This window comes from Dendrobates tinctorius, unplaced genomic scaffold (assembly GCF_039654945.1).
Source record: "Dendrobates tinctorius isolate UK_male_01 unplaced genomic scaffold, ASM3965494v1 ptg000075l, whole genome shotgun sequence".
In the NCBI taxonomy this organism is placed as follows: Eukaryota; Metazoa; Chordata; class Amphibia; order Anura; family Dendrobatidae; genus Dendrobates; species Dendrobates tinctorius.
Genome location: NW_027361743.1, coordinates 21359636 through 21382505, shown reverse-complemented (window position 1 = coordinate 21382505; position 22870 = coordinate 21359636). Strand labels below are relative to the sequence as shown.

Here is a 22870-nt window from a genome sequence, read left to right as displayed (position 1 = left end):
TCAAAGGGGCGCTCTTTCGCCCAGGGCACATGAAAACCTGCAGCCAGCCCTCCCCCCCCACAACTTTAGCCAAATAACCCCCATTTTTCAGTGCGTAACTTGTATTATGAAGTTAATTAAGGTTGACAAGCTTAAGAAAGAAGAATTGATGCTTTTGGCATTCAAATGGGCACTGTAGGTGTGTTTCCTGTCCTCCTCTCACTGCCGACTTTTATTCCCCATTGACTTACATTGGGTTTCGTGACGACCCCGACTTTTCCCTATAATCGGACGATCTTGCTCGACCCGACTTTTGGAAAAGTCGGGTTTCACGAAACGAAACGCGACCCTAAAAAACCAAAAGTCGCTCAACTCTACTCAGGAGCATTATCACACGTATTAAATAGAGCACCATGTTGGGATGTGCTGCAAAAGAAGGACGTCTGTTATGATTGAGTCACCGTAGGAGGCAGACACAAAAATAGAAGCTATGTCCAGAAAACCAGAGAAGTTGGCAACTATCAGATTGCAGACCCCTGAACCTATCAACACAACTAGCAGTAGCCGTGGGGGGTTCCTACGGTGCCCTACACCCCTCGATCACAGCCAGAGAGATAAATAGCCTAAAGACAGAAAAGGAAATCTAAACTGCCCCAGAGCAGACCCCAAAGTAAAAGGCAACCCCCAACATATAATGACTGTGAAGCAAGATGAAAAAACACACAGATCGAAAGATAGGCTGAGCAAACGATGGGGCCCAAGCTAACTAAACAGAACAGGAAAGGAAGGTTGCTGTCTGCAATCTGCCAAAACCCTATCAAAGACATAAGCCAACAAGCTGATATGAAAAAGACCCTGAAGCAGCTAGGCTTCAAAAACTAAATCAGCACTCAGGTATTTTCAGAAGACAGAGCTAAAGGAATTCAGCACACCCCAGCAGGGAAAGGCAGAAATCCAGAAAAACAAAGCAAAACAAAGTCAAAGCACAAATGCAAAAAGCCGAGCAGAAAACTTAGCTTTAGAAGAGCAGGAATTCAGACTGGTCTCCAAGGATCCCACAGAGAAATCACCTGCAGGGCAGAAGGGCGTCGGCAGCCTTATATCCAGTCAGTAACTCCACTCAGCCAGTCATCATCATCAGACTCAGTTGTTTGATAATCAGGCTCACTACCTTTCTTTACCAGAAGAGGGAGTTCCTCGGGCCTCAGTAGTGAAGGGGAAAATGAACTCACAACAGACGTCTGTAGAGACGAGCGCTGGGCATGGAACATCATCATGGCGTCTGTACTACATGGAGACAAGAGGAATGGGATGACGTCAGAGATGTCACCTATGAGGTTCCAGGGTGTAATGTTTGTGATACTGACTATATCATCAGTACTGTGGTGTTATGAATGAGTCACCATAGGAGGCAAAAGCAGAAATACAAGCTAAGTCCAGAAAACCAGAGAAGTTGGCAACTATCAGATTGCAGACCCCTGAACTTATCAACACAACTAGCAGTAGCCGTGGGGGGTTCCTACGATGCCCTAGACCCCTCGATCACAGCCGGAGAAATACCTAGGCCTAAAGAAAGAAAGGGGAAATCTAAACTGCCCCAGAGCAGACCCCAAAGCAATAGGCAGCCCCCAACATATAATGACGTTGAAGCAAGATGAAAATACTAAACACAGACAGAAAGATAGACTGAGCAAAGACGGGGCCCCAAAACTACCTAGATAGGAAAGGAAAGGAAGGCTGCTGTCTGCAATCTGCCAAAACCCTATCAAAGACATAAGCCAACCAGCTGATATGAAAAAGGCCCTGAAGCAGCTAGGCTCCAAAAACTGAATCAGCCCTCAGGTATTTTCAGAAGACAGAGCTAAATGAATTCAGCACACCCCAGCAGGGAATGGCAGAAATCCAGAAAAACAAAGCAAAAACAAAGTCAAAGCGCAAAAGCAAAAGGCTGAGCAGCAAACTTAGCTTTGGAGGAGCAGGAATTCAGACTGGTCTCCAAGGATCCCACAGAGAAATCACCCGCAGGGCAGAAGGGCGTCGGCAGCATTATATCCAGTCCGTAACTCCACTCAGCCAGTCACAATCATCAGCCTTAGGTGTTTGACAATCAGGCTCACTACCTTTCTTTACCAGAAGAGGGAGTTCCTCGGGCCTCAGTAATGAAGGGGAAAATGAACTCACAACACTGTGGCTCCTGTACGGTCGGCAGTCTGATGATGACTGATAACTCCCAACATCTCCTTACTACTCGCAAAGTCAGACTGGGAGTTGCAGGTTCATGAAGTCAAGTGCACATAGGGCTGACCAGACATTACAATAGATCACGGTACTAAGCTTGGTGCTGCAATCATGTACTGATGGTGGGTCTGGCGCAGTGTTCACGTACTGATGGTGGGTCTGGCGCAGTGTTCACGTACTGATGGTGGGTCTGGCGCAGTGTTCACGTACTGATGGTGGGTCTGGCGCAGTGTTCACGTACTGATGGTGGGTCTGGCGCAGTGTTCACGTACAGATGGTGGGTCTGGCGCAGTGTTCACGTACAGATGGTGGGTCTGGCGCAGTGTTCACGTACTGATGGTGGGTCTGGCGCAGTGTTCACGTACTGATGGTGGGTCTGGCGCAGTGTTCACATGTAACAATTCAGAACTAGTTAGATGACATGGAGAGTTTTGATACCAGGATTTGTTGAGTTTTGCAGAGCATCGCGCCGGGCATACAGTCAGCCCCGCAGAGCATCGCGCCGGGCATACAGTCAGCCCCGCAGAGCATCGCGCCGGGCATACAGTCAGCCCCGCAGAGCATCGCGCCGGGCATACAGTCAGCCCCGCAGAGCATCGCGCCGGGCATACAGTCAGCCCCGCAGAGCATCGCGCCGGGCATACAGTCAGCCCCGCAGAGCATCGCGCCGGGCATACAGTCAGCCCCGCAGAGCATCGCGCCAAGCATACAGTCAGCCCCGCAGAGCATCGCACCAAGCATACAGTCAGCCCCGCAGAGCATCACACCAAGCATACAGTCAGCCCCGCAGAGCATCACACCAAGCATAGTTAGCCCCGGGTATACACTCAGCCCCACAGAGCATCACACCGGGTATACAGTCAGCCACGCAGAGCATCACACAGGGCATACAGTCAGCCCCGGGTATACAGTCAGCCCCGCAGAGCATCGCGCCAGGCATACAGCCAGCCCCGCAGAGCATCGCATCAGGCATACAGCCAGCCCCGCAGAGCATCGCATCAGGCATACAGCCAGCCCCGGGTATACAGCCAGCCCCGCAGAGCATCACACCAAGTATACAGTCAGCCCCGCAGAGCATCGCGCCGGGTATACAGTCAGCCCCGCAGAGCATCGCGCCAGGTATACAGTCAGCCCCGCAGAGCATCACGCCAGGTATACAGTCAGCCCCGCAGAGCATCGCCCCGGGTATACAGCCAGCCCCGCAGAGCATCACACCAGGCAGTTAGCCCAGGGTATACAGCCAGCCCCGCAAAGCATCACACCGGGTATACAGTCAGCCCCGGGTATACAGTCAGCCCCGCAGAGCATCACACCAGGCAGTCAGCCCCGGGTATACAGTCAGCCCCGCAGAGCATCACACCAGGCAGTCAGCCCCAGGTATACAGCCAGCCCCGCAGAGCATCACACCAGGCAGTCAGCCCCGGGTATACAGTCAGCCCCGCAGAGCATCGCACTGGGTATACAGTCAGCCCCGGGTATACAGCCAGCCCCGCAGAGCATCAGACCAGGCAGTCAGCCCCAGGTATACAGCCAGCCCCGCAGAGCATCGCACCAGGCAGTCAGTCCCGGGTATACAGTCAGCCCCGCAGAGCATCGCGCCAGGTATACAGCCAGCCCCGCAGAGCATCGCATCAGGCATACAGCCAGCCCCGGGTATACAGCCATCCCCGCAGAGCATCACACCAAGTATACAGTCAGCCCCGCAGAGCATCGCCCCGGGTATACAGCCAGCCCCGCAGAGCATCGCCCCGGGTATACAGCCAGCCCCGCAGAGCATCACACCAGGCAGTTAGCCCAGGGTATACAGCCAGCCCCGCAAAGCATCACACCGGGTATACAGTCAGCCCCGGGTATACAGCCAGCCCCGCAGAGCATCACACCAGGCAGTTAGCCCCGGGTATACAGTCAGCCCCGCAGAGCATCGCACTGGGTATACAGTCAGCCCCGGGTATACAGCCAGCCCCGGGTATACAGCCAGCCCCGCAGAGCATCGCACCAGGCAGTCAGCCCCAGGTATACAGTCAGCCCCACAGAGCATCACACCAGGCAGTCAGCCCCAGGTATACAGTCAGCCCCGCAGAGCATCACACCAGGCAGTCAGCCCCAGGTATACAGTCAGCCCCGCAGAGCATCGCACTGGGTATACAGTCAGCCCCGGGTATACAGTCAGCCCCGCAGAGCATCACACCAGGCAGTCAGCCCCAGGTATACAGTCAGCCCCGCAGAGCATCGCACTGGGTATACCGTCAGCCCCGGGTATACAGCCAGCCCCGCAGAGCATCACACCAGGCAGTCAGCCCCAGGTATACAGTCAGCCCCGCAGAGCATCGCACTGGGTATACAGTCAGCCCCGGGTATACAGCCAGCCCCGCAGAGCATCGCACCAGGCAGTCAGCCCCAGGTATACAGTCAGCCCCGCAGAGCATCACACCAGGCAGTCAGCCCCAGGTATACAGTCAGCCCCGCAGAGCATCACACCAGGCAGTCAGCCCCAGGTATACAGTCAGCCCCGCAGAGCATCGCACTGGGTATACAGTCAGCCCCGGGTATACAGTCAGCCCCGCAGAGCATCACACCAGGCAGTCAGCCCCAGGTATACAGTCAGCCCCGCAGAGCATCGCACTGGGTATACAGTCAGCCCCGGGTATACAGTCAGCCCTGCAGAGCATCGCGCTGCGCCCTGTGTGCAGTGAACTCTGCCCAGCACTCAGCTCTCTCCGGATTGGCTGCCCAGCCACCAATCAGCAGCAGACAGATCTCCTGTCCCACTTCCCACAGAAAACTTTGAATGACTCCCGGCGCCGCCGGTGTGAGCGGACGATCCGTGCGGCCTCCGCCGGTCTCCAGGATGGCGGCGGCGCCGCTGCTGCTCCTGCTGTTGTGTGCAGGGAGCCTCCGCGCGGCCGGGTGTACGGAGGCGGTGAGCCCGGAGCGGAGCCTGGTGTGGGGGCCGGGGCTGCAGGCGGACATCACCCTGCCGGTGCGACACTTCTACATCCAGGCAGTGAGCGGCGCCGACCGGAACCTCACCTCCTCCCCAGGTAACCACGTGACCGCCCGCTAATAATCACCGATCATCCCAGACAGACGGGAGCGGCGACCAGACAGCCCCGCCCTCTGACGTCACCGCACCGGGGTTAACCCCTTACACTTCTTATACAGAAAATACCTGTTAAACCCGCCCCAGTGTGTGCGAGGTCTGCGGGGCTGACACTGAGGTGTATGAGCAGCAGGGTGGCTCAGTGGTTAGCAGCACTGTACGGTGGCTCAGTGGTTAGCAGCACTGTACGGTGGCTCAGTGGTTAGCAGAACTGTACGGTGGCTCAGTGGATAGCAGCACTGTACGGTGGCTCAGTGGTTAGCAGCACTGTACGGTGGCTCAGTGGATAGCAGCACTGTACGGTGGCTCAGTGGATAGCAGCACTGTACGGTGGCTCAGTGGTTAGCAGAACTGTACGGTGGCTCAGTGGTTAGCAGAACTGTACGGTGACTCAGTGGTTAGCAGCACTGTACGGTGGCTCAGTGGTTAGCAGCACTGTACGGTGGCTCAGTGGTTAGCAGCACTGTACGGTGGCTCAGTGGTTAGCAGCACTGTACGGTGGCTCAGTGGTTAGCAGCACTGTACGGTGGCTCAGTGGTTAGCAGCACTGTACGGTGGCTCAGTGGTTAGCAGCACTACGGTGGCTCAGTGGTTAGCAGCACTGTACGGTGCCTCAGTGGTTAGCAGCACTGTACGGTGCCTCAGTGGTTAGCAGCACTGTACGGTGGCTCAGTGGTTAGCAGCACTGTACGGTGGCTCAGTGGATAGCAGCACTGTACGGTGGCTCAGTGGATAGCAGCACTGTACGGTGGCTCAGTGGTTAGCAGAACTGTACGGTGGCTCAGTGGTTAGCAGCACTGTACGGTGACTCAGTGGTTAGCAGCACTGTACGGTGGCTCAGTGGTTAGCAGCACTGTACGGTGGCTCAGTGGTTAGCAGCACTGTACGGTGGCTCAGTGGTTAGCAGCACTGTACGGTGGCTCAGTGGTTAGCAGCACTGTACGGTGGCTCAGTGGTTAGCAGCACTACGGTGGCTCAGTGGTTAGCAGCACCGTACGGTGCCTCAGTGGTTAGCAGCACCGTACGGTGCCTCAGTGGTTAGCAGCACCGTACGGTGGCTCAGTGGTTAGCAGCACCGTACGGTGGCTCAGTGGTTAGCAGCACCGTACGGTGGCTCAGTGGTTAGCAGCACCGTACGGTGGCTCAGTGGTTAGCAGCACCGTACGGTGGCTCAGTGGTTAGCAGCACTGTACGGTGGCTCAGTGGTTAGCAGCACTGTACGGTGGCTCAGTGGTTAGCAGCACTACGGTGGCTCAGTGGTTAGCAGCACTGTACGGTGCCTCAGTGGTTAGCAGCACTGTACGGTGCCTCAGTGGTTAGCAGCACTGTACGGTGGCTCAGTGGTTAGCAGCACGGTACGGTGGCTCAGTGGTTAGCAGCACTGTACGGTGGCTCAGTGGTTAGCAGCACTGTACGGTGGCTCAGTGGTTAGCAGCACTGCACGGTGGCTCAGTGGTTAGCAGCACTGCACGGTGGCTCAGTGGATAGCAGCACTGCACGGTGGCTCAGTGGTTAACAGCACTGTACGGTGGCTCAGTGGTTAGCAGCACTGTACGGTGGCTCAGTGGTTAGCAGCACTGTACGGTGGCTCAGTGGTTAGCAGCACTGTGCGGTGGCTCAGTGGTTAGCAGCACTGCGCGGTGGCTCAGTGGTTAGCAGCACTGTGCGGTGGCTCAGTGGTTAGCAGCACTGTACGGTGGCTCAGTGGTTAGCAGCACTGTACGGTGGCTCAGTGGTTAGCAGCACTGTACGGTGGCTCAGTGGTTAGCAGCACTGTACGGTGGCTCAGTGGTTAGCAGCACTGTACGGTGGCTCAGTGGTTAGCAGAACTGTACGGTGGCTCAGTGGTTAGCAGAACTGTACGGTGACTCAGTGGTTAGCAGCACTGTACGGTGGCTCAGTGGTTAGCAGCACTGTACGGTGGCTCAGTGGTTAGCAGCACTGTACGGTGGCTCAGTGGTTAGCAGCACTGTACGGTGGCTCAGTGGTTAGCAGCACTGTACGGTGGCTCAGTGGTTAGCAGCACTACGGTGGCTCAGTGGTTAGCAGCACTGTACGGTGCCTCAGTGGTTAGCAGCACTGTACGGTGCCTCAGTGGTTAGCAGCACTGTACGGTGGCTCAGTGGTTAGCAGCACTGTACGGTGGCTCAGTGGATAGCAGCACTGTACGGTGGCTCAGTGGATAGCAGCACTGTACGGTGGCTCAGTGGTTAGCAGCACTGTACGGTGGCTCAGTGGTTAGCAGCACTGTACGGTGACTCAGTGGTTAGCAGCACTGTACGGTGGCTCAGTGGTTAGCAGCACTGTACGGTGGCTCAGTGGTTAGCAGCACTGTACGGTGGCTCAGTGGTTAGCAGCACTGTACGGTGGCTCAGTGGTTAGCAGCACTACGGTGGCTCAGTGGTTAGCAGCACCGTACGGTGCCTCAGTGGTTAGCAGCACCGTACGGTGCCTCAGTGGTTAGCAGCACCGTACGGTGGCTCAGTGGTTAGCAGCACCGTACGGTGGCTCAGTGGTTAGCAGCACCGTACGGTGGCTCAGTGGTTAGCAGCACCGTACGGTGGCTCAGTGGTTAGCAGCACCGTACGGTGGCTCAGTGGTTAGCAGCACTGTACGGTGGCTCAGTGGTTAGCAGCACTGTACGGTGGCTCAGTGGTTAGCAGCACTACGGTGGCTCAGTGGTTAGCAGCACTGTACGGTGCCTCAGTGGTTAGCAGCACTGTACGGTGCCTCAGTGGTTAGCAGCACTGTACGGTGGCTCAGTGGTTAGCAGCACTGTACGGTGGCTCAGTGGTTAGCAGCACGGTACGGTGGCTCAGTGGTTAGCAGCACTGTACGGTGGCTCAGTGGTTAGCAGCACTGTACGGTGGCTCAGTGGTTAGCAGCACTGCATGGTGGCTCAGTGGTTAGCAGCACTGCACGGTGGCTCAGTGGTTAGCAGCACTGTATGGTGGCTCAGTGGATAGCAGCACTGCACGGTGGCTCAGTGGTTAACAGCACTGTACGGTGGCTCAGTGGTTAGCAGCACTGTACGGTGGCTCAGTGGTTAGCAGCACTGTACGGTGGCTCAGTGGTTAGCAGCACTGTGCGGTGGCTCAGTGGTTAGCAGCACTGCGCGGTGGCTCAGTGGTTAGCAGCACTGTGCGGTGGCTCAGTGGTTAGCAGCACTGTACGGTGGCTCAGTGGTTAGCAGCACTGTACGGTGGCTCAGTGGTTAGCAGCACTGTACGGTGGCTCAGTGGTTAGCAGCACTGTACGGTGGCTCAGTGGTTAGCAGCACTGTACGGTGGCTCAGTGGTTAGCAGCACTGTACGGTGGCTCAGTGGTTAGCAGCACTGTACTGTGGCTCAGTGGTTAGCAGCACTGCACGGTGGCTCAGTGGTTAGCAGCACTGCACGGTGGCTCAGTGGTTAACAGCACTGTACGGTGGCTCAGTGGTTAGCAGCACTGTACGGTGCCTCAGTGGTTAGCAGCACTGTACGGTGGCTCAGTGGTTAGCAGCACTGTGCGGTGGCTCAGTGGTTAGCAGCACTGTATGGTGGCTCAGTGGTTAGCATCACTGTATGGTGGCTCAGTGGTTAGCAGCACTGTATGTTGGTTCAGTGGTTAGCAGCACTGTATGGTGGCTCAGTGGTTAGCAGCACTGTATGGTGGCTCAGTGGTTAGCAGCACTGTATGGTGGCTCAGTGGTTAGCAGCACTGTATGGTGGCTCAGTGGTTAACAGCACTGTATGGTGGCTCACTGGTTAACAGCACTGTACGGTGGCTCAGTGGATAGCAGCACTGTATGGTGGCTCAGTGGTTAGCAGCACTGCACGGTGGCTCAGTGGTTAGCAGCACTGCACGGTGGCTCAGTGGATAGCAGCACTGTATGGTGGCTCAGTGGTTAGCAGCACTGTATGGTGGCTCAGTGGTTAGCAGCACTGTATGGTGGCTCAGTGGTTAACAGCACTGTATGGTGGCTCAATGGTTAACAGCACTGTACGGTGGCTCAGTGGATAGCAGCACTGTATGGTAGCTCAGTGGTTAGCAGCACTGCACGGTGGCTCAGTGGTTAGCAGCACTGCACGGTGGCTCAGTGGATAGCAGCACTGTATAGTGGCTCAGTGGTTAGCAGCACTGCACGGTGGCTCAGTGGTTAGCAGCACTGCACGGTGGCTCAGTGGTTAGCAGCACTGTACGGTGGCTCAGTGGTTAGCAGCACTGTACGGTGGCTCAGTGGTTAGCAGCACTGCACGGTGGCTCAGTGGATAGCAGCACTGTATGGTGGCTCAGTGGTTAGCAGTACTGCACGGTGGCTCAGTGGTTAGCAGCACTGCGCGTTGGCTCAGTGGATATCAGCACTGTATGGTGGCTCAGTGGTTAGCAGCACTGCACGGTGGCTCAGTGGTTAGCAGCACTGTACGGTGGCTCAGTGGTTAGCAGCACTGTACGGTGGCTCAGTGGATAGCAGCACTGTATGGTGGCTCAGTGGTTAGCAGTACTGCACGGTGGCTCAGTGGTTAGCAGCACTGCGCGGTGGCTCAGTGGATAGCAGTACTGCACGGTGGCTCAGTGGTTAGCAGCACTGCACTGTGGCTCAGTGGATAGCACTGCAGACTTGCAGCTCTGGAGTCCTTGGTTCAGATCCTACCAAGGGCAACATCTGCAAGGAGTTTGTATGTTCTCCGTGTTTGCGTGGGTTTCCTCTGGATTCTCCGGTTTCCTCCCACACTCCAAAGACATACTGATAGGGAATGTGGATTGTGAGCCCCATCAGGGACAGTGATGCTAATGTCTGTAAAGCGCTGTGGAATATGTAGGATGATGGATTTTCTTTTTTAGCAGAAAAATATTGTTTTCACAAATTCCTTAACCCCTTAGTGCCCGGGCCATTTTTTACAATTCTGACCACTGTCCCTTTATGAGGTAATAACTCTGGAACGCTTTCATGGATCCCGGTGATTCTGACATTATTTTCTCGTGACATATTGTACTTCATGTTAGTGGTAAAATGTCTTCGATATAACTTGCGTTTATGTATGAAAAAACGGAAATTTGTCGAAAACTTAGCAATTTTCACACTTTGTGCCCTTTAGCCCGGGATCACACATGCGAGGAATACGGCCGAGTCTCACATATTAATACCCTGTACTGCCGCCGGCACTCGGAGCGGAGCGTGTGGCCACATAGCAATACATGGAGCCGCTCCGCTCCCGAGTGCCGGCGGCAGTGCCCGGTATTAACATGCGAGACTCGGCCGTATTCCTCGTATGTGTGATCCCAGACTAAATCAGAGAGTGGTTATTCCATGAATAACAGCGATCACAACACTGGGGACGGTAACAAACCGACCCAAACCATGTTCTCCGGTGTCTCCGATACCCCCTATAGCCGAGACCCCAGAGAAATTCCGACGTCGGGGGGACGCTATACACTTATTTCTCAGCAGCATTAAAAAGCGGTGCTGAGGCATAAGTGTCCTTAACTGCCGCCGTTAAAAGCCGTATCGGCGGTCATTAAGGGGTGAAAACAAAATAAAAAAGGATATTCTCAGAAAATCCCATGGGGGTCATTTATCAGCATGGGCGCTTCCTAGTTTATTAAGAAGCGTCAGCTCCTGAATGACATACTGTATAGGTGGATGAGTGGGGTCCAACACCCGGGACCCCCCATCATCTGCTGGATATAGAGTGTAAATATATGCAGCAGCACAGCACCGTACACCGTGTAGTGGCCGTTCTCAGGTACTGCAGTTCAGCTCCTATTCACGTCACTGAGAGATGAGCCGCAGTACCGGAGAACGGCCACTACATGGCGCACAGCGCTGTGCTGCTCGGACCCCGTACACTGTGATCGGGTGGGGTTTCACCTGTCCCATGGGATGCTCAGGCCCTTAATAATAGTGGGATTCTCCAGGCCCCATGTTCCTTCTGTGAGCAACGGAGCGAGGGGGCAATTTACTGAAACCAGCGCAAAAAATCTGTGTCTGTCATGCTCCTCTATAAACAGTGACGTCCTGAGCGGCAGCGGCCTGGCACACACTGGCAGGCGGAGGTGGCACCGCCGGCACGTGTGCTGGGTGTGCCGCTGTCACCGCCCTGTGGTCACGCACCGCTCACACTGCAGGGAAGGTTTCTTGGATGCTTTGCTTGTTATTTCTGCCCTTTATTGCAATGTTCATGTGTCACTTTCTGTCAGCAGTAAACCAGGAGTAATGTGACCCACGAGACCTGACATTGTTATGGGGACACTAGGGCTGTTACTGCAGTCCGGGCTCTTGTCCCTGCTGTGTCTCTGAGGGTCCGCTCACACATCAGATTGCACTCGGCCCAATGTTACGATGAGGCTGTGCGGATCTGCAGATTTTTTTCTCAGCTGTTTTTGGCATTCTGCGATTCCACTCCAAAAATTGGACAGAAAAAAAATCACATGCTGCACGGACCATCAGTATAACATCCGATATTTACAGATAGATGAGAGTTCTATTATGGAGGACAGTGTCAGATAGAATCGTAGAGTTGGAAGGGACCTCCTGGGTCATCGTGTCCAACCCCTGCTCACTAAATCATCCCAGACAGATGTCTGTCCAGCCTCTGTGTGAAGACTTCCATTGAAGGAGAACTCACCACCTCTCGTGGCAGCCTGTTCCACTCATTGATCACCCTCACTGTCAGGCTATGTGCACACATGCAGAAATGCTGTGGAAATTTCCGCAACATTTCTGCCCTCCCGCGAAAAACATGCATTTTGCAAGCGTTTTTCACTTGCAGAATACTTGCGCATTCCAAACGATTAGCATCGCTTGGAAATGTGATAGATAGGATGTTAAAATAATAAAAAAAAATACAAAATATTTTTATTCTCACCTTCCGACGGCCCCCGATCTGCTCTGCAGCGCTCCCGGCATCTTCCGGTCCCAGTAATGCTTTGCGCGAAGGACCTGAGATGACGTCACGCTCGTGAGCCCGTGACGTCATCAGCAGTCATTCACGCAAAGCATTACTGGGACCGGAAGATGCCGGAAGCGTGGCGAGAGGCGCGAAGGATTTCGGGGGCCGCTGGAGGGTGATTATATCTCTATTTTTTTATTTTTATTCTATTTTTTACAGGATTATGGTACCCAGGGCCTGGAGAACAGTCTCCTCTCCTCCAGACCGTGGGTACCATCCACACATGATCCGCTTACTTTGCGCATGGTGGGCATAGCCACATGCGGAAAGTAAGCGGATCAATGCATTCCTATGTGTGCGGAATCCCCACGATTCCGCAAAAAGAATGGGCATGCTGCAGATTTTTCTGCTATGCGATTCCTCAGCAGAAAAAAACGCAGCATTAGCACAGCATTGCGGAATCCCATAGGATTGCATGGGATGCGTTTTCGCGGCAATTCCACTGCGGAAAAAGCGCCGCGAAAACGCAACGTGTGCACACAGCCTCAAAAAGTTTTTTTCTAATATCTAATCCATATCTTCTCTCTTTCTTTTATTCCATTGCTTCTTGTGTTTCCATGTGCAAATAAGAATAATGATGATATATTTGTAGACAGCTATTAAGTCTCCTCTCAGTCTTCTTTTTTTGCAGTTAAACATTCCCAAATCCTGTAACCGTTCCTCTTAGGTCATGCTTTGCAGTCCGCTCATCATCCTGGTAGCTCTTCTCTAAATTGCTCCAGTTTTTAGATGTCTTTTTAAAATGTGGTGTCCAGAGCTGGACCCAGTATTCCAGATGAGGCCTGACCAAGGAGGAGTAGAGGGCAATAATGACTTCACGTGATCTAAACTGTATGCTTCTCGTAATACATCCTAGAACGGCGGTTGCCTTTTTTGCTGCTGCATCACACTGTTGACTCATGTGCAGTCTGTGATCTATTAGTGTACCCAAGTCCTTTTCACACATGCTGTTGCTTAGCTCTATTCCTCCCATTCTGTAGATGTAATTTTCATTTTTCATGCCAGATGTAAAATCTTGCATTACTCCCTGTTAAATGCCATTCTATTAGTCGCTGCCCATTGTCCAAGCTTATCTAGATCCTTCTGAATCCTTTGTCTCCTTTAGTGTTAGGGTACCGTTACACTTAGCGATGCACCAGCGATCCCGACAACGATATGGATCGCTGGTGCATCGCTAAGTGGTCGCTAGTGAGCTGCCACACAGGCAGATCTCACCAGCGACATTGCAGGGGTTGGGGGTCGCTACTTACCTGTCAGACAAGGCGATCCTGATGTCCTCCCGCCCTCGTCCACGCGTCGCTCGTCGGCGCCACAGGAAGCCCAGCAGGAAGCGCCCGACGAGAAATGGTCCACGACCTTCTCGCGCGATCAGCGATAACCAGCGGGGGAGCGGTCGGAGGTAAGTATCAGACATAGTGATATCGCTAGCAATATCGCTATAACGTCACAAAAACCAGTGACGTTACAGCGATATTGCTAGCGATATCGCTATGTGTAACGAGGGCTTTAGCTATCCATCCTAACTTTGCATCATCTGCAAAAATTTGATTAGTTTACTTTCAGCTCCCTTATCTAGATCATTTATTAAAATGTTGAACAACACTGGGGCCAGGACAGAACTTTGTGGTACCCCACTTGAAACAATCACCCAATTGGATGTGCAATCATTTATTACCACTCTTTGAGTATGATTAATGAACCACTTATGAATCCACCTAACCGTAGCCTTGTCAATGTCATGCTTGGTCATTTTTTAAATAAGGATAGTATCAGATACTTTATCAAATGCTTTGCTGAACTCGAGGTATACTATATCTACCGCATTTCCCTGATCCACCCAGTCAGTGATTCCATCATAGAGGGAAATTAAACTAATCTGGCATGACTTATTTGCTACAAACCCATGCTGGTTCTGGTTAATTACTGTATTCTTATCCAAGTACTTACATACATGCTGTTTAATAGTTTGTTCCAATATCTTTCTTGTTCTAGAAGTAAGGCTCACTGGCCTGTAATTTCCTGGCTCCATCTTCTTTCCTTTTTTGAAGCTAGAGACAACTTTTGCTCTTCTCAAATCTTCTGGGACTTCTGTTCTCCAGAATTTTTCAAAGATTCTTGCTAGTGGTTCTGAAATGTCGTCTGCGAACACTTTCAGTACCCTAGGCTAGGATGTAATTCATCTGGACCAGAATATTTAAATTCATGTAAATTAGCTGTGTTCCCTCACCATCTCTCTGTTTATGAATAGTGTAGATTCTTTTATTCCTTTGATGGCACAGTGAAGATCAGTTGATGTTACAATTGCTTTCTTAGAGAACACAGACGCAAAATAGGAATTTAAAAGTTCGGCCTTCTCAACATCATTTTAGACCACTTCACCCTCAGATACTGCTACTAGGACACTGGTTGTCATTCTTATGGGGGACAGTGGATAAGGCTCTGTTCACATTCAGTTTCTCTGTTCTAGGAGAAAGAGAATTGATAAGGAAAATGGAAGATGCAGACTGGCTGTATTGACTATAATGGGTTCTGTCTGGTTTCCAAGATGTGTATTTTTGGGGGGGTTTTGGTTTACAGGTTTTAATGTTATTGGGGGGTCAGTGTTTTAATGGCACTGACTAACACTAGCATGGAGGACGATGCAGCTGACATTGTTATCAAGCCACTGATTTTTCTGTTATTGGGAACAGTAACAGACGCTGCCAGTGGAGGACAGACTGTCACTGTTACAAGGGCGCTGGTTGTCACCGTTGTGAGTGACACTGTGGCTGACATTGTTATAGCAATGAGAAACAAAGAAATGGGGGCACCACCAAAAAATAAGTAAGGGGATCCAACCTAGACCTAAATAGTACATATGTTTGACAAAAAAGAGAGAAACAAATAGGCCATGAGCAGGGGATCACCCTAAATAGGACATAGCATATGTAATACAAATTTTATTAAACACAGCAAACAGCAAACATCCTTAAAAACATTAAAAATGGTCACAAATGTGACACATACACAGCTAATACAATGCTCATAATAGAGCAACCCACCTGCTACCAACTATCACCCTCACCGAGAATGATGCCTATATCCCTAGGTCCATGTAACCAGGATTCTCAATAGGAGAATTAGTAAGCCCACACATCGGTAATATAGAGCATATGAGTCAGAAACACCAATAATATACAAATACAATGAAAAAATGATGCAATTCCAACCCAATAATTACAAAAAACAGTACAAGGGATAATGTAAACCCAAGAAGATGCTGATCACTATGAGGTGTACAAAAAAGATAGAAATGCACACTAAATAGACCTCATATATGCGTAGAGGTACCCCAGCCCAAAATCAGGCATAGGGAACATCAAGGACCATATCAGCCAGACCATTAGGGGCTAGAGAGGGTCTAAGTGGACAGAGAAAATCTCCATAACCACCCCAAATGATAGCCACACATGCAAATCAATACAAAACCCATGAGAAGTGAAGTGGGACAGGTAGAGCCAGAGACCCGACGCGCGTCGCCACTCTAGGTGGCTTCGTCAGGGGTACAGATTGCCAGTCAGCTGTGTCAATATATATGGTTGCATAATTAGTAGATAGGGAGCAGCTGCGCCGCTGCTTACCATGACAGGGTTAACATTCAATATACCTGAGAGTCAGCGGTTAGTCACTGATCCATAGCTATGGCTGACAGCTCACAGCAGCGGCATGTGACGTCACAGAATGCCGACTGCGCAAGCGTCCAAGGGACAAGGCACGTATCCTGAATGCAGGAAGTGAGAGCGAGCTCAGTATTGCTACTGCGCAGGCGTCGGCGTACAGTAGACAAAGCGCGCGTCACGAGTAGATGAGAACGACCAATCAAGGGGGTGCTTGCGGTCATGTGACCAATTAACCCTCAAAGATAAACAGCTCACTTGCTGTGATGATTATCTGCGCAAGCGTCGGCGTATAATAAACAGAGCGCGCGTCACAAATAGGTGAAGAGACACAATTAAGGGGACATTCTAAAGATACACAGCACATTCACTGTAGTACTTATCTGGGCAGGCAATGACCAAAAACACTCCCCCATAGGTGCTCCCGGCCAGAGCGAGACGTAGATCACCACTGTATTACTAGTCATGCAGCTGCCATAATAATAATAATCTTTATTTTTATATAGCGCTAACATATTCCGCAGCACTTTACAGTTTGCACACATTAGCATCACTGTCCCCAATGGTCAATATTAGATGCTTGTGATCCAGTGGCCTTTCAGGCGACACGACATTAAAGAGAGGCATGATTCGGTCTTATAAATCATTGTATGGGCTCAGGAATTATTCCAGAAATCATTGTGTGTGAATACAGTTCGCCATGCAATCCATAAATGTAAGTGAAAGCTCTAACATTGAAAGAAGTCATATATCAACACAATCCAGAAATGCTGCAGTCTTCTCTGGGCCAAAGCTCATTTACAATGAACTGAGACAAAATGGAAAACTGTTCTATGGTCAGATAAATCAAATTGTGAAATTCTTTATGGAAACCACAGACATATATCCAGAGGACTCAAGAGGAGAAGGACCATCCAGCTTGTTATCGGGGCACAGTTCCTGCATCTCTGAAGGTATGGGGTAGTTAGTGCCTATGCACGGGCAGGTTACATATCTTGTAAGGCACTACCATTGGTGAGCATTATCCAGAAGTTTTAGAACAACACCTGCTCCATACAGACAACGACTCTTTCAGGGAAAACCTTGCATATTTCAGCAAAACATAAGCCACATACTGCATCCAGCACAACATCATGGCTTCTCAGAAGAAGAGTTCGGGTGATGATCCGGCCGCCTGCAGTCCGGACCTTCCACCAATAGAAAACATTTGGCAGATTATGAAAGGAAAAATCCAGCAAAGACCCCGGACTGAGGGGCAGCGAGAATTCTTCATCAGGCAAGAATGGGCCAACATTCCTCTCCAAAACTCCAGCAATTGTCTCCTCACCTTCCACACATTTACAGACTGTTGTATAAAAAAGATCTGATGCTCCATAATGGTGGACATGATCCGGGCACAACTTTTCTTGAGATGTTTTGCTGCCATCCATTTCTATATGAGATAATTTTTTCAAATGCGATGAAAAATGTCTAATGTTCAACTTCTGCTCTATGTCCTATGTTTTGAATAATATATGGCGATAATATTTCTAGATCATTATATTCTTGTTTTCTTTACATTTCACACAATGACTAAGCATTTGCCTATGGGGGTCACAAGAAATCGCATGTGTACAAAACATCTGAGTAAGAACTCTATGTCCTACAGTCACCAAATACTGTAATGCCAGGGTTAGAATTTTGGTAGCAATGTTATGCTGGGATTGATGGTGATCCTGTGAGCCATGTTTAGTTTCTTGCTTAGCTATTCACAGTGATTACAATAAGTTGTTCAGACTACTTGACTCATCTACTATTCTGTAGTCTATGAGCTGTGGCAAAGTCACTGGCAAAGTACTGGAGGGGAGATATGTGTCACTGAGGTTACTAGCTTCAGTGATATGAACCTAAAAAAATGCTCCAGCACACTGGAGGGGGGTTAATTGGCCAAGTTAAGGACTAGGTTTAGTGAACAGCTAAAGAGTGGGTGGGGAGGCTCTTCACCATATCTCCACCCCAGGGTGGAGTCTAGAAGGTAAATACACAGCTTACTGGCTCATTCAACGCTGGGTGTGGCTGGAGATGAGAACTCCAGAGTGTCATGATCCCAGTGCAGGTTATACGCTGACAATCACCACAGCAAGTGAGCTGTTTATCTTTGAAGGTTAATCGGTCACATGACCGCAAGCACCCCCTTGATTGGTCGTTCTCATCTACTCGTGACGCGCGCTTTGTCTACTGTACCGACGCCTGCGCAGTAGCAATACTGAGCTCTCTCTCACTTCCTGCATTCAGGATGCGTGCCTTGTCCCTTGGACACTTGCGCAGTTGGCATTCTGTGACGACACATGCCGCTGCTGTGAGCTGTCAGCCATAGCTATGGATCAGTGACTAACCGCTGACTCTCAGGTATATTGGATGTTAACCCTGTCATTAGTAAGCAGCGGCGCAGCTGCTCCCTATCTACTAATTATGCAACCATATATATTGACACAGCTGACTGGCAATCTGTACTCCTGATGAAGCCACCTAGAGTGGCGACGCGCATCGGGTCTCTGGCTCTACCTGTCCCACTTCACTTCTCGTGGGTTTTGTATTGATTTGCATGTGTGGTTATCATTTGGGGTGGTTATGGAGATTTTCTCTGTCCACTTAGACCCTCTCTAGCCCCTAATGGTCTGGCTGATCTGGTCCTTGATGTTCCCTATGCCTGATTTTGGGCTGGGGTACCTCTACGCATATACGAGGTCTATTTAGTGTGCATTTCTATCTTTTTTGTACACCTCATAGTGATCAGCATCCTCTTGGGTTTACATTATCCCTTGTACTGTTTTTTGTAATTATTGGGTTGGAATTGCATCATTTTTTCATTGTATTTGTATATTATTGGTGTTTCTGACTCATATCCTCTATATTACCGATGTGTGGGCTTACTAATTCTCCTATTGAGAATCCTGGTTACATGGACCTAGGGATATAGGCATCATTCTCGGGGAGGGTGATAGTTGGTAGCAGGTGGGTTGCTCTATTATGAGCATTGTATTAGCTGTGTATGTGTCACATTTGTGACCATTTTTAATGTTTTTAATAATTTTTGCTGTTTGCTGTGTTTAATAAAATTTGTATTACATATGCTATGTGACATTGTTATAGCAGGACAATATGTCTGTATCATTATATCCACACACCATGGTAATGGAAAGACAGGATGACGCAACAGAAAGAACACAATTGAGTGTGTCCGTTTTGGTTGTGAACAGAATGGAAACCATGTAATAAAAGAGAGAACCTGATTAGAGCACAGTATGACTGATAGTGGAAAGCGGTCACCGTAATAAGGTCTCTGGAGGGTACTGTCAATATAGGAAAGACCAAGGCACTCAGTGAAGAAAATGGCATCTATTGATCTGTCGGCACGACAGAACGATGACCAACGTTTCGCTCCGTCCAGATCTTGATCACGGGCTTGGATTAAAATAGACACAGAACAATTGTAGGTATATATACCTTAGAATACATTCGTAAGAAAAGTGATATTACGTCTCCAGGATCCTATTCTATACAGTTACCGTAAGTGGTGGAAATGAATATATAAAATGACATTGAATGCATACACAAAGTCTATAGAGACGTAAAACGTGGAGTTATCCCATCACAAGATGGGCATGGTGTCTAAGATGAGTGAAGTCTCAAAGCAGAATACAGACCGTAGTAAGCAGGCTAATGTATGATCGAGGTTCGAGCGGCTTGACCAATTTGTAAAGTTTGATACCCCTGAAGAAGAGACCGTGATACATCAATAAATGTACTGTAATTTTCTTCACTGTTATTATTGCGAAATCTCTTTTACCACTGTTCCCCACCACTCCCCGGATACCCATCATTACCTATCTACATGCCGGCACTGTGACGAGTACATCGTTGAGTTGTGGGAATGGTCACACAATTCCGGTGAATCACCAGTATTGCATTAATTACTCTTTCTCAGAATTTATTTTCTAAAAAATAGGTAGACATTATATACTAACTATGTACTCCTACAACTCTGACCATTAACGTCAGTTTCTTCTTAATGCTGTTTTATAATTTGTTTTCTAGGCAGTAAACCCTTTAAGGTTGTTATTAAAGCTCTGTCTCCAAAAGAATATATCCGCATTCATGTACCGGATCCCTTGGACAGGAACGATGGCACCTTCCTGATGAGATATCGCATGTATGGAAGTGTTACTGAAGGGTTGGTCATTGAAGTGCGCCATGAGGACAAGCATGTCGCTCAGTCTCCATATCTACTAAAAGGTAATGTAAATGTGTCCCAGATGGGGGTGGTGTTGAGTCTCTGTGGTAGATAGTCTCACTCGGCTGCACATACAGGTAGATACAAGAACGCGGTCTCTTTAAATCTTCCACTGGTTTATTAAAGGTACTGCACAAACCAGTGCAGAGTTAGCAAAATAAACCCTGCCTTTATGGCCTAACGGGAAAACAAAATATAGCAAATAGCAAAGTCCGTATTGCTGTGGGGATCCACCCTCTCAGGAGACAAACATAAAAAATAAAAAGGTTCAGCTTTCCTTCTCACGAAACACAGCTCTGTGTCAGGAACACCGCACTGCACTTGCTCACTGAGCCAGTGTGCATGTCCTGAGTAAGACAACCTGTGCTCTAAGATACCTGTGGAGCGGGACAGCAGAGGTGAAGATGCGGGCTTCAGACCAACAGGACCTGAAGCACGTGACTGCTGGAGGCGTGGCCTAAACTCCAGAGAGCTAGGAGCTGCAGGAAAACTCCTAGAATGGTAACTACGGGACAAAGTTACCAAGTGGCATAGACAGGGACGTAAACAGATCAAGCCGGGGTCAAAGCACGAGATAGCACGACAATACCAAAGGATTAGACAGAACAGATAGCCACGACGTAGCCAAGAAGTCAGAAACCAGAGAAGCAGATATACAGTACAGAATCAACAGGCAAACTCACAACAGGGGACAGAACCAGATCAGAACCATATAGGTAAGCTAGAAGACAATGAACAGGCACAGGCACACAGGGGTCACCACACTCGGCCAAAGGCAAAAGTATAACTGACAGGGATTGGAGTTTCCCAGGGCTATAAGAAGCTCTCCCTGAACCAAAGAGAGGCCACAATAATTAACCCCCAGGCATGCAGGTCAAAGCCTGCACTGAGCTCAAGACATTAATCCCTGACGTGCAGGTCAAAACCTGCACTGGGATCATGACACTCTGGAGTTCTCATCTCCAGCCACACCCAGCGTTGAATGAGCCAGTAAGCTGTGTATTTACCTTCTAGACTCCACCCTGGGGTGGAGATATGGTGAAGAGCCTCCCCACCCACTCTATAGCTGTTCACTAAACCTAGTCCTTAACTTGGCCAATTAACCCCCCTCCAGTGTGCTGGAGCATTTTTTTAGGTTCACATCACTGAAGCTAGTAACCTCAGTGACACATATCTCCCCTCCAGTACTTTGCCAGTGACTTTGTCACAGCTCATAGACTACAGAATAGTAGATGAGTCAAGTAGTCTGAACAACTTATTGTAATCACTGTGACTAGCTAAGCAAGAAACTAAACATGGCTCACAGGATCACCATCAATCCCAGCATAACATTGCTACCAAAATTCTAACCCTGGCATTACAGTATTTGGTGACTGTAGGACATAGAGTTCTTACTCAGATGTTTTGTACACATGCGATTTCTTGTGACCCCCATAGGCAAATGCTTAGTCATTGTGTAAAATGTAAAGAAAACAAGAATATAATGATCTAGAAATATTATCGCCATATATTATTCAAAACATAGGACATAGATCAGAAGTTGAACATTAGACATTTTTCATCGCATTTGAAAAAATTATCTCATATAGAAATGGATGGCAGCAAAACATCTCAAGAAAAGTTGTGCCCGGATCATGTCCACCATTATGGAGCATCAGATCTTCTTTATACAACAGTCTGTAAATGTGTGGAAGGTGAGGAGACAATTGCTGGAGTTTTGGAGAGGAATGTTGGCCCATTCTTGCCTGATGAAGAATTCTCGCTGCCCCTCAGTCCGGGGTCTTTGCTGGATTTTTCCTTTCATAATCCGCCAAATGTTTTCTATTGGTGGAAGGTCCGGACTGCAGGCGGCCGGATCATCACCCGAACTCTTCTTCTGAGAAGCCATGATGTTGTGCTGGATGCAGTATGTGGCTTATGTTTTGCTGAAATATGCAAGGTTTTCCCTGAAAGAGTCGTTGTCTGGATGGAGCATGTGTTGTTCTAAAACTTCTGGATAATGCTCACCAATGGTAGTGCCTTACAAGATATGTAACCTGCCCGTGCATAGGCACTAACTACCCCATACCTTCAGAGATGCAGGAACTGTGCCCCGATAACAAGCTGGATGGTCCTTCTCCTCTTGAGTCCTCTGGATATATGTCTGTGGTTTCCATAAAGAATTTCACAATTTGATTTATCTGACCATAGAACAGTTTTCCATTTTGTCTCAGTTCATTGTAAATGAGCTTTGGCCCAGAGAAGACTGCAGCATTTCTGGATTGTGTTGATATATGACTTCTTTCAATGTTAGAGCTTTCACTTACATTTATGGATTGCATGGCGAACTGTATTCACACACAATGATTTCTGGAATAATTCCTGAGCCCATACAATGATTTATAAGACCGAATCATGCCTCTCTTTAATGTCGTGTCGCCTGAAAGGCCACTGGATCACAAGCATCTAATATTGACCGTCAGCCTTGTCCCTTATGCACATGGATTTCACCAGAATCTCTGTATGTTCTGATGATATTATGTGCTGTAGATAGTGTGATATTCAAAGTCTGCAATTTTATGTTGAACATTTTTCGGATATTGTTCCATAATTTTTAAACGTAGTTGTTCAGATTAGTGAATCTCTGACCATCTTTGCTTCTGAGAGACTCTGCCTCTCTAACATGCTTTTTTTACACAGTCGTGTGACTTGT

At 49.5% G+C, this 22870-nt stretch overlaps 1 protein-coding gene across 2 annotated transcripts in view; it reads left to right on the top strand.

The window, feature by feature from the left end:
* Positions 1–4966: 4966 nt before the first annotated feature.
* The window catches only part of POGLUT3 (protein O-glucosyltransferase 3), a 41303-nt gene continuing 23399 nt past the window's right edge, over positions 4967–22870 (top strand). Inside the window, exons 1-2 of one of the 2 annotated variants that reach the window (XM_073583092.1) lie at positions 4967–5258; positions 19983–20180. In XM_073583092.1, coding sequence (XP_073439193.1) covers positions 5006–5258; positions 19983–20180 — 451 coding nt within the window. In that variant the 5' untranslated portion in view covers positions 4967–5005. The remainder of the gene's footprint in view (positions 5259–19982; positions 20181–22870) is intronic. The other variant, XM_073583093.1, reaches the window with a different exon arrangement.